General features: G+C 36.2%; 1 protein-coding gene across 1 annotated transcript in view; it reads left to right on the top strand.

Annotated features, from left to right (window-relative positions):
- Positions 1-2,158: 2,158 nt before the first annotated feature.
- The window catches only part of uhrf1 (ubiquitin-like with PHD and ring finger domains 1), a 33,193-nt gene continuing 19,409 nt past the window's right edge, over positions 2,159-15,942 (top strand). Inside the window, exons 1-6 of the mRNA XM_056448030.1 lie at positions 2,159-2,272; positions 6,318-6,480; positions 8,913-9,173; positions 10,297-10,427; positions 12,529-12,744; positions 14,014-14,129. Coding sequence (XP_056304005.1) covers positions 6,328-6,480; positions 8,913-9,173; positions 10,297-10,427; positions 12,529-12,744; positions 14,014-14,129 — 877 coding nt within the window. The 5' untranslated portion in view covers positions 2,159-2,272; positions 6,318-6,327. The remainder of the gene's footprint in view (positions 2,273-6,317; positions 6,481-8,912; positions 9,174-10,296; positions 10,428-12,528; positions 12,745-14,013; positions 14,130-15,942) is intronic.

Here is a 15,942-nt window from a genome sequence, read left to right as displayed (position 1 = left end):
GTTTTGTTTTGTTTAATTTAATTTAATTTATTTATTTAATTTAATTTAATTAATTTAATTTAATTTATTTTCTTTATTTAATTTAATGTTAATTTAATTTAATTTAATTTAATTTAATTTAATTTAATTTCATTTAATTTAATTTATTTAGGTTAATGTAATTTAATTTATTTTATTTTATTTTATTTTAATTAATTTAATTTAATTTAATTTAATTTAATTTATTTTATTTTATTTTATTTTATTTTATTTTATTTTAATTTAATTTAATTTAATTTAATTTAATTTAATTTAATTTAATTTAATTTAATTTAGTTTTGTTTTGTTTTGTTTTGTTTTGTTTTGTTTTGTTTAATTTAATTTAATTTAATATAGGGGTGACGCAGTGGCGCAGTAGGTAGTGCTGTCACCTCACAGCAAGAAGGTCGCTGGTTTCAAGCTCAGCTGAGTCGTTGGCATTTCTGTGTGAAGTTTGCATGTTCTCTCTGCCTCAGCAGGGTTTCCTCCCAAAGTCCAAAGACATGCGGTACAGGTGAATTAGGAAGGCTAAATTGTCCATAGTGTATGAGTGTGAGTGAGTGTATATGGGTGTTTCCCAGAGATGGGTTGCAGCTGGAAGGGCATCCGCTGCGTAAAACATGTGCTGGATAAGTTGGCGGTTCATTCCGCTGTGGCGACCCCTGATCAATAAAGGGACTAAGCCGAAAAGAAAATGAATGAATGAATAATTTAATTTTATTTTATTTTATTTTATTTTATTTTATTTTATTTTATTTTATTTTATTTTATTTAATTTTATTTTATTTTATTTTATTTTATTTTATTTTATTTTATTTTATTTTATTTTATTTTATTTTGTTTTATTTTATTTTATTTTATTAATTCTTGACGGTTTATGCAATAAAAAATGGCAGTACAAGTTAGACTGTCTGTCTGTTGATCCAATAAATATTATTGTGCATTCATTTGATCTAATTACTTTGCTTTATTTCAAGTTTTTTATTTAAATTTGACAACTATACACCCCATATGGAACAGTTATTTCTTTATATTATTCCCACATGAAAAAAGCACTATAGTAATTTATAGAACCATACGCTAGCGAAGTGTATTATACTGTATATAACAGTATTTACAATAGTTATTAATAAAGGCTACAGCATATGTAGTATTCACTATATATTCATTCATTTTCATTTCGGCTTAGTTCCTTTATTAATCAGGGGTCGCCACCGTGGAATGAACCACCAACTTATCCAGCACATATTTTACGCAGCGGATGCTCTTCCAGCTGCAACCCATCACTGGGAAACACCCACACACAGTCATTCACACAATAGCTTGCCCAATAGTGCATCGATCGTGGGGGAACATGAGGAGAACATGCAAACTCCTCACAGAAATGCCAACTGACCCAGCTGAGGCTCAAACCAGCGACATTCTTGCTGTGAGGCGAATGTGCAACCCACTGTGCCACCGCATCACCATTAACTATTTACAACAAATGTAATAAATACTGTAGTATTAGCTTTTACTACAGTAAACTGGGGTGTATTGTAGTATACTATACCCTATATAGTTGCAGAAAACTACATACAGAGTAATCATTTGTTTATATTACTATAGTTGTTGTGTTACCATACATAATCACCACAATATATTAATCCATGTTCTTTACTATAGTACAATACTATAGTAATTTTGCATGTGGGTTTTGCTTAACAACAAATATCAATAATATATTAACAAAATAAAATAATTATTCGCATGCGTGATGTCACTATGAATGTTTAATTTGTATTATTTAAGAAAAATGTATTGTTTCACAAGAGTTTACAGTAGAGACATTATTTTATTTGATCATATAAATCTATTGAAGTTACTTTATACACTCCATTTAATAAAGTAGACACTTTTAAGTGTGCTCTTATTATATAATCTTCATCTCCCGCCAAATTGCGCGAGATTAAGCCAAGCATGTGCGCGATAACGGGAGCAGGGTTTCGCGCGCAACCCTAAGCTCCGGTAACTTGCGTAAATGACACGCCGCTCAGCCAATCAGCGAGCTGATCTGAACTCCTCCCAGCCAATCAGCTTGCGCCGTGCCCACGGCAGGAGGGGAAACACGTTGTTCAACACTTTTATTGATTCGAGCTCGTTTCATTGCGTTTCGCGGCAGGACTGAACTCTAACAAAAGTGCAACGTTTTCACACTTTCATCACATTTACCGAGTCAAAATCACGTCTTCTGTTCCCGAGAAGAAGATAACAGGTAAAGAGCTGATTTTAAATTCACTTTCGGTTGAGATTTAAATGTATTGTTTATAAAACCGCGCGAACGAGCTGCATTTACTTGATAAATATGAGCAATTTGCATATTGATCTCCTGCATGTTAATGTGTATATTATGTAACGCATCTTTTATTCGTCTGTCTTGGGGAAAAGTTTAAGATTTTTACTAGTTAAAAGCCTCACGTCTCAAATAAAGTCGAAATCTCTTAATTGCGGTGTTATTTGTATTTTTAGATATTAATTCAGTCGAAATGTAGATTATTAATGATTTGTAAACGGAAATGAGTAATCATAACAATGCTAAACAGCCCAGGAAAGTGTATGTGAAGGTCGAACTTGAGTAATTCAGGATTTCAGGAATGGTGGATGTTGATATATAATTGGTTTATATAATTTTAAAATGACGAATGCTTCCAAAATGGACATATCTTAGCTAATTTTGACCTATTTTCTGACATGTTTGTCTGTTTTTTGATGAAAGACCACCCACGTCATGACCAACGCTCAACCCTTCATTTGAGTGAACGCAGTTTGCGTTGGTTCCCGTTTAAACTGGTTGATTTCTGCAAATGAACCCCATCCAAGCTCGTATATGGAGCTCAGGCCTCATTCCTGCTTCCTGTTGTTGGTTTAAAGTCGACATGATGAAGACTGATACTATTCACCCCCTGCAGTACCAATGAGTCACATCAGGGGGCGTTTCTTTTCGGTTTCCGCCAATGACAGGCGTGGTTTGTTGAGCTAAGATGTCAACAAGGCTCTTTATGCACTTGTAGGAATGGAGATTCTCACAGCTCTTGTAGGGCATTGGTAGCCTTTGACTTACCTTTTGAGGAATGTAGTCATTTGGTGCCACGATGTATTCATAATCGAAGTTCCTACATTGGTGAGAAACCCTAAAACGTATGCCAATTTTAAAATGATGACCAATATGTCGATAATATTAGTGATTTGGTGCTTTACTCAAACAACATTGGGAATTTTCTGGTTTAAATGTGACCTTATACCATACAGAAGCCATTTTGTAATGTTAAGAAGTCTCTATATAAGGGTTCAAAGTAGGGCTGCGCAATATAGGAGAAAGATGCAATGTTTTGGTTTTCTTTGATATGAATAGTTTCATCAGATGGCTTAAATAGCTATTTGGTATCGGCATGGGCCGGTTTTAGATTCTGACAGTGTGATAACCTTGAATAAAAGTACCATGTTTTCACGGTATTGTGATTACTGCTCTCAAATATATTCTTTTTAAAAGTCTGGGTAAAAAAAACACAACTTTCCCCCCTTTGAACACAATAGATTTTATTTTAAGAAACACTTAAATATTTTGGAGCTGTAAATATGTCAGGCCAAATAATTCAATTGAATTAAAACGCAAGCTTTCTTCACAATTTAAAACGGCATCTTTGGATATCTTTTCTGCTGGAAATCCTGTTGTCCTAAAAACAACAAAAAGGTAAATAATAAAAAAAAAATCTTACACATACCTTAGGAACGGTATAATAGAAAACATTGGCGGTTTTAAAACCTTTTCCAAGCCATGGTATACCTTGAAAACAGTTATCCCATGCCTAATTTGGTAAGAATAGAGGTACAGGAATTGAATAATCAAATGTAAAATAGCACGGCATAGTCTTCATTGTACAAATAATTCAATGAAATATTTTTTTATTAAACTTACAAGTGTTACAATTCCTAGTGCCTGAATGCCGTAAACTGTCTTGATCTGGTCATACAGTCACATACTACAAATGCAAATGCTAAACTCATGCTGTTATTAATGGTAAAAATGACTTTGTTTGTTTACACTTTATTGTCCCCAATGGGAAAATTTGTCTTGGACTCTAGGCCCACATTTGCATACAATGAACAGAAACTGACATCAAAAAACATAAATCAGCACAAGCATTCAATCATCATCATCAAATATTACATATTTAAAAGTCAAATTGATGTAGGTAAAAAAAGAAAAGATTTCTCACATCTCATGTTCTGAACTGCGGCTCCTGGTCAACTATAATGCTAGTTCAATTGGAGATCCAGCGACATGACTATTGTGAATGTACATTGCGATATCGAGGTTAAAACGATATAATGTGCAGCCCTTTTTCAAAGCATTAGACTTAAAAACCACCACAGGAAATGGTTGAGGGGAAAAAATTTAATAAATATATATATGTGTGTGTGTGTATATATATATATATATATATATATATATATATATATATATATATATATATATATATATATATATATATATATATATATATATATATATATATATATATAACAAACAACTTCGTTTACTTATCCTATAAGGCTGTAAAATGTCGTAATCAAATTTGTGTAAATCAATGAAATTGTAAAACCAATCTTGAGTCGTCACACTAGAGTTTGAGCATGCAAAATTCTGTCTTATGCTGCTTCGAAAAAGGAACGAGACAAAACAAGATTAGACCTTGATGAAGCGAGTGATTTACTCCAAATGTAATATTTCTGTACAGAGAGGTCATGTTTTGGTCTTGTATTGGTCTCAAGCATTCATGTGGACATGAAATTACCGGTTTGTTCACTGAACTTGAACTTTAAATGCAGCGAGACTTGTCGTTGAAACTTGCGTTTCCATTCTGCTGCATTTGTATGCGTATGAATGGAGGTCTTTGGGGTTAAAAGTGCAGTGTGACCGCAGATTTACTCATATGAAATGGTTTTAAATTGCTTGTGCAAGCTGTTTGGTTTGGTTATCTGGAAAAAAAATAAATGTTAATCATTCATGAATCATAGATGGGTTGGTTTATGGTAGACTATTTTCCTCAAATCATTTGAGCATTTGATTAATGCCCTGTTTTACATCAGTAGTTATTGAAATACCATTGTTTATCAATATTATTATCATTTGATGCAAGGGCTGCATGATACTGGGAAAATATCCCATGTTTAATGTTGTGATAACAATTTTTTGCTTCAATTTAGCTAACTTGCAAATCGCTAATTTATTAGCAATTAAAAAAATATTAATATAGTCATACCAAAATAAATGTGTAATTTTTCTGAGTTAATTAAATTAATAGAACTGTCATGGTGCAAATGTTTAGACTTTAAAACGCCTACAAATGACTGAAAACATCTGCTGAAATTCAGATTCTTATTGGCTGTCATCATTTTCCTCTCTCTCGTCTCCTATAATTAGTATTTATTTTCAGCTCTAGGTTCACCTAACAGCACCTACTGGAGAGGCGGGGAGAAAGATAGTAAGATGGTTCTGATTGGTCAGGTTTGGTTGAACAACCCATGCATGCAGCGCACAAAAGTAACGTATTTTATTGTGCTCTGCGATTTATAGATATTGCATATACTATTATCGCGATAACGGTAATTTATTATGTTGTGCTGCCCTATTTGGTGCCATTAGATTATTGTTTTTATACGAAATTTCTAGGATTTATGCAAAAAAAAAAGTTTTGTCTTGTTTCTAGTCCAAATATCTACATTTCAAAGCGAAAACAAGATTATTTTGCTTGCCACGCTGGCAGATAATTTAGCTTATTTTAAGGAAAAACTCTTAATTTTGCCTTTTTGTTTTGTTTTTAACTTTACAATAAATATTTTTACTTGATCAAAGAATTATTTGACTAGAAATAAGAATAATCGCAATTGTTCAATTGTTTTGTACCTGAAAACTGTTAACCTCACCAAAAACAGTCAAATAGAGCTGTTCAAACGTCTTGTGAAACTATATGCATCGTATTGCAATGTTTAAAAAAAGTACATTTGAGTTTTCACCATTCAATGGCCGCCCTGTATTACGCCACCATCTTTTTGTAATGGTAACATGACTCTAAACGAGGTTGCAAAGAAGCAGAGAATCAGAAAAGTGCCGCAGGAGACGAATGTGGAAAAAAAACAGCCCGACTCTGAAACAAACACCTTTTTCCTGCTCGTATAAAGGTTTTGGCTCGGAGCCATTGTCTGAACTGTAAAAAGGAAGGCGGGAAACTCTCACTTTCTGGTGTGGTTGTTTCCAGGTTTGCCGCCATGTGGATCCAGGTGCGCACTATGGATGGTAAGGAGACCCATCGGGTCGACTCCCTGTCCAAGCTCACCAAGGTGGACGAGCTGCGTGTGAAGATCGCCGAACTCTTTAACGTCGAACCCGAGCGGCAGAGACTCTTTTACAGGGGCAAACAGGTGACGTCTGCTGTGTTTGAGAGCTGTTGCGTAAAGCTAGCTGAACAAACTCTTGACTTGCAGAAAATGCTTAAGAGTTGATCAAATTTAGTTTAGCGGTTTCACAATGCCTGCTATGTTAACACCGAGCTTAAACCTGAGTTAGGGATTTTTAATTGGACTGCATGCCCTGAAAGTGAGACTTGTCTGCAAGCGTTCATTTTCGATGTGATTCATTTCTCACAAATGTGTCAGGTCACTTCTCTATTGAAGATTAAGAGATCTAGTTATCAGAACTGTAACATATGCCACCATTTGTAAAGCTAATGCACTGCTAATCCAAATACAGTTTTGGAGTTTTTAGCAAAAATTAATTGTGAAACTTTAATATAATCTTAATTTTCATGCCGTTAAAATGGGCATAGAAGCTGGCATGGCGTTAAACGCTAACAACTTTGCTAATGCAGTAAAAGTTTGAGGCAACTTGGAGCAAATATTGTAGCAGTGCAAATCAACTGATTTTAAAGGATCCTCTCAAATTAATTTATTATTTACTCATCCTTTTACTGTCTTCTGATGAGCACAAAGGAAGACCTGCTGAAGAGGGCGCTGGAATAAACAACAGCCATTTACTTCCAGAGTATTTTTATAATCCTACTGTGGGTGTCAATGACTGGTTTCTACAGAATATCTTGTTTTATGAAGAAATTCTTAAACTTGGAACCACTCGAGTCCACTATAATGAGGACATTTCTGTTTTGTGTGCATTATATCTTTAATTGTGTAGGTTCACAAATATGAATTGACAATTCAAAGCTATTTTAAATATATAATTGGCTATAAATGATTCTCATTCAATAATATATATATATATATATATATATATATATATATATATATATATATATATATATATATATATATATATATATATATATGAGAAATTAAGTAGGACAAGATGCAAAAGATACTTTTAGTCTGTGTAAAATAAAATTTTACGATGGTTTTTTGTTTTGCGCAGTTATTCTTTAGGTGAACAATTAATCTGTGCAAGTTAGTCTATTAAAACAGTTTGTTTTGGTAATCTTTAATCAAGGTCTGACCATTTGCTTCTACGTTTAAAGTGGGCGGTTCTATGATGTCAGCTTGATGTTTCAGTATTCTTTACCATACCCTTTCCATTAGATTGCTATGAGGAAATGAGCAAAAAGAAATCCCCGGCCCCTTCCAATTGAAACTGAATATTGAGAAGTACGACAACATACTGAAATGAGTCTTAGCAACCCACAGTGCAAACACATGAGGTGTAGGTAAATTGAATAAGCTAAATTGGTAGTAGTATGTGTGTGAATGCAAGAGTGAATGGGTGTTTCCCACTGTTGGGTTGCAGAAGGAAATCCGCTGGGTAAAACGTGCTGGATAAGTTGGCGGTTCATTCTGCTGAGGTGACCCCTGAATAATAAATGGACTAAGCCGAAAAGATTAATGTATGAATGAATTCTTAGCAACTTTCGAATCATACAGACTGGCTGTCAGAAATTGCATACTTCCATACTATATAGTATGGTAAAATCAGTATGCGAGTCGAGTAGTATGTCTGAGTTCATAGAATTGGAAAAACAAAATGTGACAAGTACCCGGAAAACCTACTATTACCAGCGAGATTCTGAAGTGCGCATCCGATGCAAGCTACACTATCCTACGAGGCGCCTCGAGAGAATTCATGAATGGGTGTGAAGCGATGCAACGAACGCGTGTTGATGGCGGATGTAGTACATCTGAGTTCTATTCATACTGTATAGAATGTACTTCTCTAATGGTCAAGTAGTATGTTTAAATGCAGTACCTACTTAGTAGTAGGCGATTTTGGACGCAGCCCTTGAGGCCTTTAAGATATACCTCACTTTGCTCACACCTGATTGGTTCAGTTTGAATTTGCATAGTTGCTGTGTAGCGTTAGTTACCATAGGGAGTGCCAACACTGATACAAGGACACCGGAGTGGTGTAGATCAGTCGATCCATCCAGCAGATCACTCGTATGTCAGCTCATAGATAGATCAGCTGATCAATGTGAGTTTAAAAGTCTCCAGTGTCCATATGTGTTTGCACTTGGTGAACTGGTGACCTTCACAGCCAATCACAGGCTCTGTAGTATGTACTACATTTGAATTTACTTCTCGACCCTTAGAGAAGTACGTTTTATATTTAGTAGTCACCGTTCAAACACAATGGCTAATCTGCTGTGTTTAAAAACGTGCTCAGATGTTAGCAGAAAATGGACGCTTTTAAATTTTCAGTGCTTATTGGTACCAAACTTGGTGCTTTTGACAACACTAACGTACCTGGATAAAAACCCAAACCAGCTTTGTGCAACAGCCCTCTGTTTTACATGGGAAGGGAAGATCATTTGGTGTCTGAGTGGAGTTTTGATTGTGTTTGATCTGTTTGGTAGATGGAGGATGGTCACACCATTTTTGACTATAACGTGGGTCTAAACGACATCGTTCAGCTGCTGGTTCGGCAGGCGGTTGCAGCCGCGGCACTACCGAAAGACAAGGAGGCGGAGCTGTCCGACTCAGACTCTGGCTGCGGATCGGCTCAGAGCGAGTCTGATAAAGGATCCACACATGGTGAGAGCGATGCACAGAGCGCTGGAGCCTCCGGACAGACGGACACCGCAGACCTCATCGACCCCGGGTTTGGCTTTTATAAGGTGAAAGGAAAAACACTGACTCATTTATGTGCTTATTTTGGTGTTTAATTGTGTGTATATTATTGTTTTTGAGCAACAGTACATTAGGTCTATTGCCTTTTAAAAGTCTCAAAGCTCTTAAAACTGGGTCTTAATTTGGCCACAACTTTCTCTTTGTTTCAGCAAATGGACTGATTTTTGGTGGAAAATCTTATTTTGGCACATATTTTGGTAAAATGCTTTGAAAATGTTCCAACTCAATACACTGGGCAAATGAACTAACCTCTCATTATGTTGGGGGCTGTTTTTGCCCCATTGACTTTCATTATAACCACTTTTTTTTTTATTGCAAAGCCATGTTGCCATTATAAGTGTGCTTGGTTGTTGGTGGTTTTCCCTGTTGGAAAGAAATAACACTTGTCGTTTTTACTGTTGATCATCAGTTGCAGTACAAAAAAAGCTTAGTTTCTGGCTTTTATATGGAGCTATAAGGAGTATTGTGTGTATTTGTGTGTGTGAGACCTTTGTGCACTTGATAGGTCAGAGAAAATCAAAATAAGCAGCTCAGATCTCAGAACATGCATAATAAATGTATTTATGCACACACACGTTGTAATGCAGAAGCCAGAAACTGTTTTTTGCACAGGCCAATCTTAAGGGTCAATGCTGCCAACTGATGATCCACAGTAAAATTACACTTTATCTCATCTCAGCCGAAAAAAAACACCAATAATCAATCATGAATGCATGGTTATGTAGTGTCAGTCACAAAATGTGGTTATAATGGTAGTCAATGAGGCAAAAACATCCCCAAAATAACGAAAATGTAGTACATTTGAGCAAAACACAAGGGTTAAATTCAAATTATATTGACTAGTTATATACTAGTTACATACGCTTTTAAATTGTCAGACAGTCGACCAGTTACTTGAACAAAATTGCTTTAATTACTTGTAAATTGTTGCTTAATGTTGGCTTATGTATTATTTGCTTGTATACACCGCTTGTATATTATGTGTGTGTAAATTGTCAGATGTTGTTGTTAAATCTGTTCATTTTCATTACTTGATGCACCATAAACTTATTGCTGGCTTTTTCTTTCTATTAAAAGGTCAAATCGTGATATTTGAATGATCTTTTTCAGATAAATGAGTTTGTGGATGCTCGAGACCTGAATATGGGCGCCTGGTTCGAGGCTCAGATCGTCAAAGTGACTAAAACACCAGCTGAAGATGGAGAAGCTGAGGAGATCGTTTACCATGTCAAATATGAAGAGTAAGTCCTTTTAGCTCAGTCAATTGCAGTGGGGGAAATGTTGCATAATAGTTTCTAAAAGTATATACCAGGGGTTCTGGGGCCTTGTGGTCCAGTGTCTTGAAGGTTTTTGCTCCAATTTAGGACTAGCTAATCAAGCTCCTACTAGACCAGGCGTGTCAAACTCAGTTTCTGGAGGGCCACAGCTATGCACAGTTTAGTTCCACTTACCTGTAGGTTTCAAATAATCTTTGAAGGACTCAATTAGTTTGATCAGGTGTGTTTTATTAGGGTTGGAACTAAACTGCAGCGCTCTAGGAACTGAGTTTGACACCTATGGGCTAGGGTTTCTAGAAACATCCTTGCAGGTGTGTTGAGGCGAGTTGAAGATAAAATCTGTAGTACACTCGACCTGCAGCACTGAGATTGAGAACCCCTTGTATATAATAATAATAATAATAATAATAATAATAATAATAAAAAGCCAAAATAAATATATTTTTTCCATCGATGTAATGTGAATTAGCATGCAATTTCATCAGTCAAAATAAATTAAATTTTAATTTTAATTTATTTGTTTTTATATGACATTTAATTTTATTTTATATGTGAATTAGCATGCAGATTTAATAATGTTTAGACTGTAATCATTACCACTGTTTGCAAATAAAACCGAAACACATGTTCTGCCCATAGTTATTCTCTGTATGATAAAGCCTATTAGAATGAGTTTATAATTAGTTAAGATTGCAAAAGATAAAAAAAAAAAACCCTCTTAAGATTGTTTCTAAATGAGTCCATCTGTCTAAATCATTCAAGGGAATGAGTTTCTTTTTTTTTTATGTAAAATGTAGCAGTTGTTAAGAGACAAAGCAAAATTCTATCTATATATTAAAAAAGCTAGAACTTATATCTGTAGTATTGCCAAAACAATGAAGTCTTCCTTGAAACTCCACACTTTCTCCCCTGAAATGTCTACAATATTGTTCCAATGAAATAATTGACATTAGGGATTTTCTGAACCAATTAATCAAGGGAATCTGTTTCTGAATGAATCATTCGAGGGGATTTCTGAATCATTATGAAGGGATCATTGAGTCAAAAGGGAGTCCATGTGCTTTCATTCTGAATGAATCAGCGGTTTTGAATTAATCACTTTAATTAATGATTGAATTTTCTCTACATAATGCTTTTTTAGGTGTTTATTTAGGCCTAAAACCTAGATACCAGTACAGAAATGCAGTCTGAAAAATACTTTATTTATTTATTATTATTATTATTGGGGGAAAAAATCTGCCAAAATATGGGTTTATTAAAAAAGAATTATTATTAAGATTTTATTTTTTGGGCTTTTTAAATTTTTTTTTAGATAGGACAGTATTAAGGCAGGAAGTGAAGTTGGAGGGGGGGTTGGTAGGGTAGGGAAATGTCCTCGAGCCAGGATTCGAACTCTGGATGCCCTGATGTGCTACTGCACCATATGTCGGCGCGCTAACAACTGGGCAATTGCACTGACAAAAAAATAAATAAAATTATTCTTAGTATCTAGGTTTGTCACGATTCTGAAACTCGGTACCAATCGATACTAAACATTTAAAGACGTCCATGACTATAATCACAGATACAGGAACACTGGAGTGTTTTGAAGTAACGTCGATCAGCTGGTTTGTCTACAAGCTGACATACGAGCGATCCGCTGATGAATCGTGTCTTTAAAACGCTCCACTGTCCCTTTATTGGTGTTTACTATCAGTAAACAGCAGTGAGTTCGGTGAACTGATGACCTTCACAGTTATTTCTGTTGAGCACATGAACACAATGGCAAATCAGCGCCGTTTAAGAACGCGCTCAAATGTTAGCAGGAAATGGATGTTTTTAATTTCAGTATCAAATTCCAGTATTGTGACAGCCCTATTAGTATCACTCCTCCTGTTTAGAAGGTTGAATTGACAGAAGAAACACTGAGACGTGAATCAACGTGTGTGATCTACAAAATACAGTTTTATTATTTCCCTCTAAATTTAACCGCCCCCCTGCCCCCCTATGTTTCCTCTTGAACACCTGTTTTCATTTCCGTTTTCATCTTTCCTTGTTAATGCTGATCACGTGTGTTTCTGTGCAGTTACCCAGAAAATGGTGTGGTGCAGCTGCGTGGGAAAGACGTCCGTCCGCGGGCGCGAACCGTGTACCAGTGGCACCAGCTGGAGCCGGGAATGATTGTGATGGTGAACTACAACCCAGACGACCCCAAGGAGCGCGGATACTGGTACGACGCCGAGATTCAGAGGAAGAGGGAGACGCGCACACAGCGGGAGGTGTTCGGCAAGATCCTACTCGGGTACGCTAATGCATTAGCATTCAACACCACAAAGGCTATCACAAACGTAACAATAAAACCTATGATGTATCTATACCAGTATTTCTCAACCACGTTCCTAAAGGACCACCAGCTCTGCACATTTTCCAGTCTCCTTAACCAAACACACCTGGTTTTAAATCATCATCTCGTTAGCAGAGACTGAAAGACCTGTAATGGGTGTGGCAGAAAAAGGGAGACATGCAAAACATGCTGTGTTGGTGGGCCTCCAGGAACGTGGTTGAGAAACACAGATCTATACAATGAACTAATACAATGTTTGCAGTGCAGTTTTGTATTTGTATTAGCCTGTTTACGAATGTTTTTTGACGTTCATTCAATGCGATTTAATGTTAGCATTAGCATATTTATTTAGCTTGAAAGTGAAAATGCGACTGACACAACAACACTAAAGCACATGCTTGTTTTAGAACGGAGTGTAAATGTGACTAGCATTTACAAATTGCTTTAGTCCTTGCAGTATAAATGGGAATACGGGACTGGCAGGCACAAACATTAGCATTTTTGCTTTCTCAGTGACTAGCACATTATATTGTTTGCCGATTGAAAATGACAAACCCATAATTGATCTATACAATAAACTACAGCAGTGTGTTTGAGCCTGTTTATAAACCTATTTATTGACATTCACTCAATGCACTTAATGCTAGCATTAGCATGTTAATTTTAGACTTGAAAGTGAAAATGCAACGAACACTAAACCACATACTTGTTTTAGAGTGTAAACGTGACTAGCATTAGCATGGTTGCTTTAGGCCTGACCGTGTTAACGCAATTAGCATGATTGCTTTAGCTCTGACAGTATAAATGTGACTACGGGACTGACCCGCGTTAACATTCTCGCTTTAAACTGGAGTGTAAATGTGACTAGCTCTATTCGGGACGGGCAATGTAAATGTTTTTATTGACATTCACTCAGTGCAACTAATGCTAGCACGTAGCATATTTGTTTAAGGCTTGACTGTGAAAATGCAACTGGCCCAAACTCATTCTGTATACGTTGTACTCATTCTGACATTATAAATTGGGAAACGGGACAGACATGCACTAGCATTAGCACTCTAGCTTTGAATGGGACTAGCACAACTAGGAATGGGCGAATAATTTTTTTCTTTATATTTTATCGTTTGCAATGTACAGCTTGAAAATTCTTCCTGAAAATAACAATAAGTCCTAAAATTGATCTATACAATGAACTAAAACTGTTTGTAATGTTTGTTTGTCTTCCAGGGAGGCCGGTGATTCCCTGAACGACTGTCGCATCATGTTTGTGACTGAAATCTACAAGATCGAAGAGCCGGGAAGTGCTGAGGGTTCAGGAGCCTCTTCTGACAGCCCTCTCAAGAGTCAGTCTGTGCTAATATATAAAATCTGTATGAATCATAATGATATTAGCGTGATTACTTCAGGTCTGACAGTATAAATGGGAATATGGGACAAACATTAGCATTTTCGCATTGTGACTAGCACATCAAATATCGTTTACGATTTACTGATGGGAAGAGGCAGTCTTGTATATCAAATTTTAGCAGCGCAAATTTTCTTTTTAAAAAAAGGCTATTTATTATATAATATTTATTTAGCACACATTTTTAATTGAGTATTTTTATTTATTTTTTCCCCAGCTCAAAATATTAATGTTTTATAACTCTTCGATCCTAATTTTGGTGTTTTGGTGACTGTCGCTTTAAATTCAAATGAGTGTGCACTTTTCAAAAGAGGGCGGAGCTACAAATGCCTGAGACAGCGTAGTGACGAATACATAGACGTCCTATGCTAATAAGGGAGAGATGGTCGCTAGTGGGCGGGGATTCCCCTTCTGATAACATGTACAATGGGAGATTGTCAATCGCTTGCTGCGTCCTAATTCGCATACTTATACTACACCCTAAAAGTATGTACTTTTTTTTGTGAAGGAAAAGTACACACTTTTGAGTGTGTAACAGAACAGTATGCAAGCTTTTGGTACATACTACTTCCTCGTTAACAGATCGCTGTGTTGCGTAGTCACAAGCCCTGTCAATCATCCACACATCATCCACATTTCTTTCATATTTAATTCCCTACCTTATTGAAGCAGCAGCAGTAGCAGGTTAATCTCCCATTCACGAGTCTTTCATGCAGAGAAATCTCCTCAGGTGTTTGGATAATTCTGCATTCAGATGTTAATGTCCAAACACGTCTCTATATATGTTCAGTATTGCTGTTGCAGATGAAATATAACACAGAAAGCGTGATTAAAACATGTTCCAGTGGGCTAGATATTAATTAACAGTCACACAAACATCTTTACCGAAGCCTCTCTACTTGACGGTTGGTCTCGCTCGTCCATGTTTGTAGTTTGTTTACACTTTTCACCCGCGGTTGTAGTTCTAAACCGAATTCACGTCCTACACGCAATGTATTGTGGGCAATATCAGCGGTTAGAGTATGGCCGCTTCTACACTTCGAGGTTTTACTGGAATCGGTAAACCATACGGGAACCTTTGGCTTACTCTTTTCAACACACTACAATTTGGGACATACTAATTCTACCTTCAAATACTATTTAGGATGGATAGTATGCGAATTGGGACGCAGCAAAAGTGTTTCTGCAGACTGTTCTGATAATAACAATATATAATCAATGTTTACTAGTAGAACAAGGTGTCCGTGGGGTCTTAAAGTATTAAAAGTTGATAAATCAATTGAGGAAATTAACGCCCTTAAAAGGTATTAAAGTCTCAATCCTGTCTTTACCAGTTCTTAAATTTTACTCAAGCATTGTCCAAAGGGTTTGACTCCAAAACATCATAAATATATTTATTTTCCTTGATTGGTTTGGGCCGGGTGCATCCTGCCGAGATCCTCTGTCTGGGTGATGTCAAGTAATTTGCAACAAATGTGGGAAGGTGAGGTGAAGCTCTCCACATCTAGAGAAACCACAGAGCAGGGCTATTCGATTGGCGGCCCGTGAGGCAATTTGTTCCGGCCCTCAAAACAGTGACCACGACATTAAGAATAAATTTAGTTCAGTCGAAAAACAGCCACTATAGTTATGAAGTGACGTGCCTCTGTTCAATACAGCACGAGCTGCAGTTGAAGGCTCTGCAAAGCGTCAGTCACCTGACATCGAGTAGCTGAAAACATTTGGATAAGCTTAAAGGCTTTTCAACACCA

This window comes from Danio aesculapii, chromosome 22 (genome assembly GCF_903798145.1).
Source record: "Danio aesculapii chromosome 22, fDanAes4.1, whole genome shotgun sequence".
Taxonomy (NCBI): domain Eukaryota; kingdom Metazoa; phylum Chordata; class Actinopteri; order Cypriniformes; family Danionidae; genus Danio; species Danio aesculapii.
Note: the sequence above shows the minus strand (reverse complement) of the source record. Positions and strands in the feature narration are given on the sequence as shown.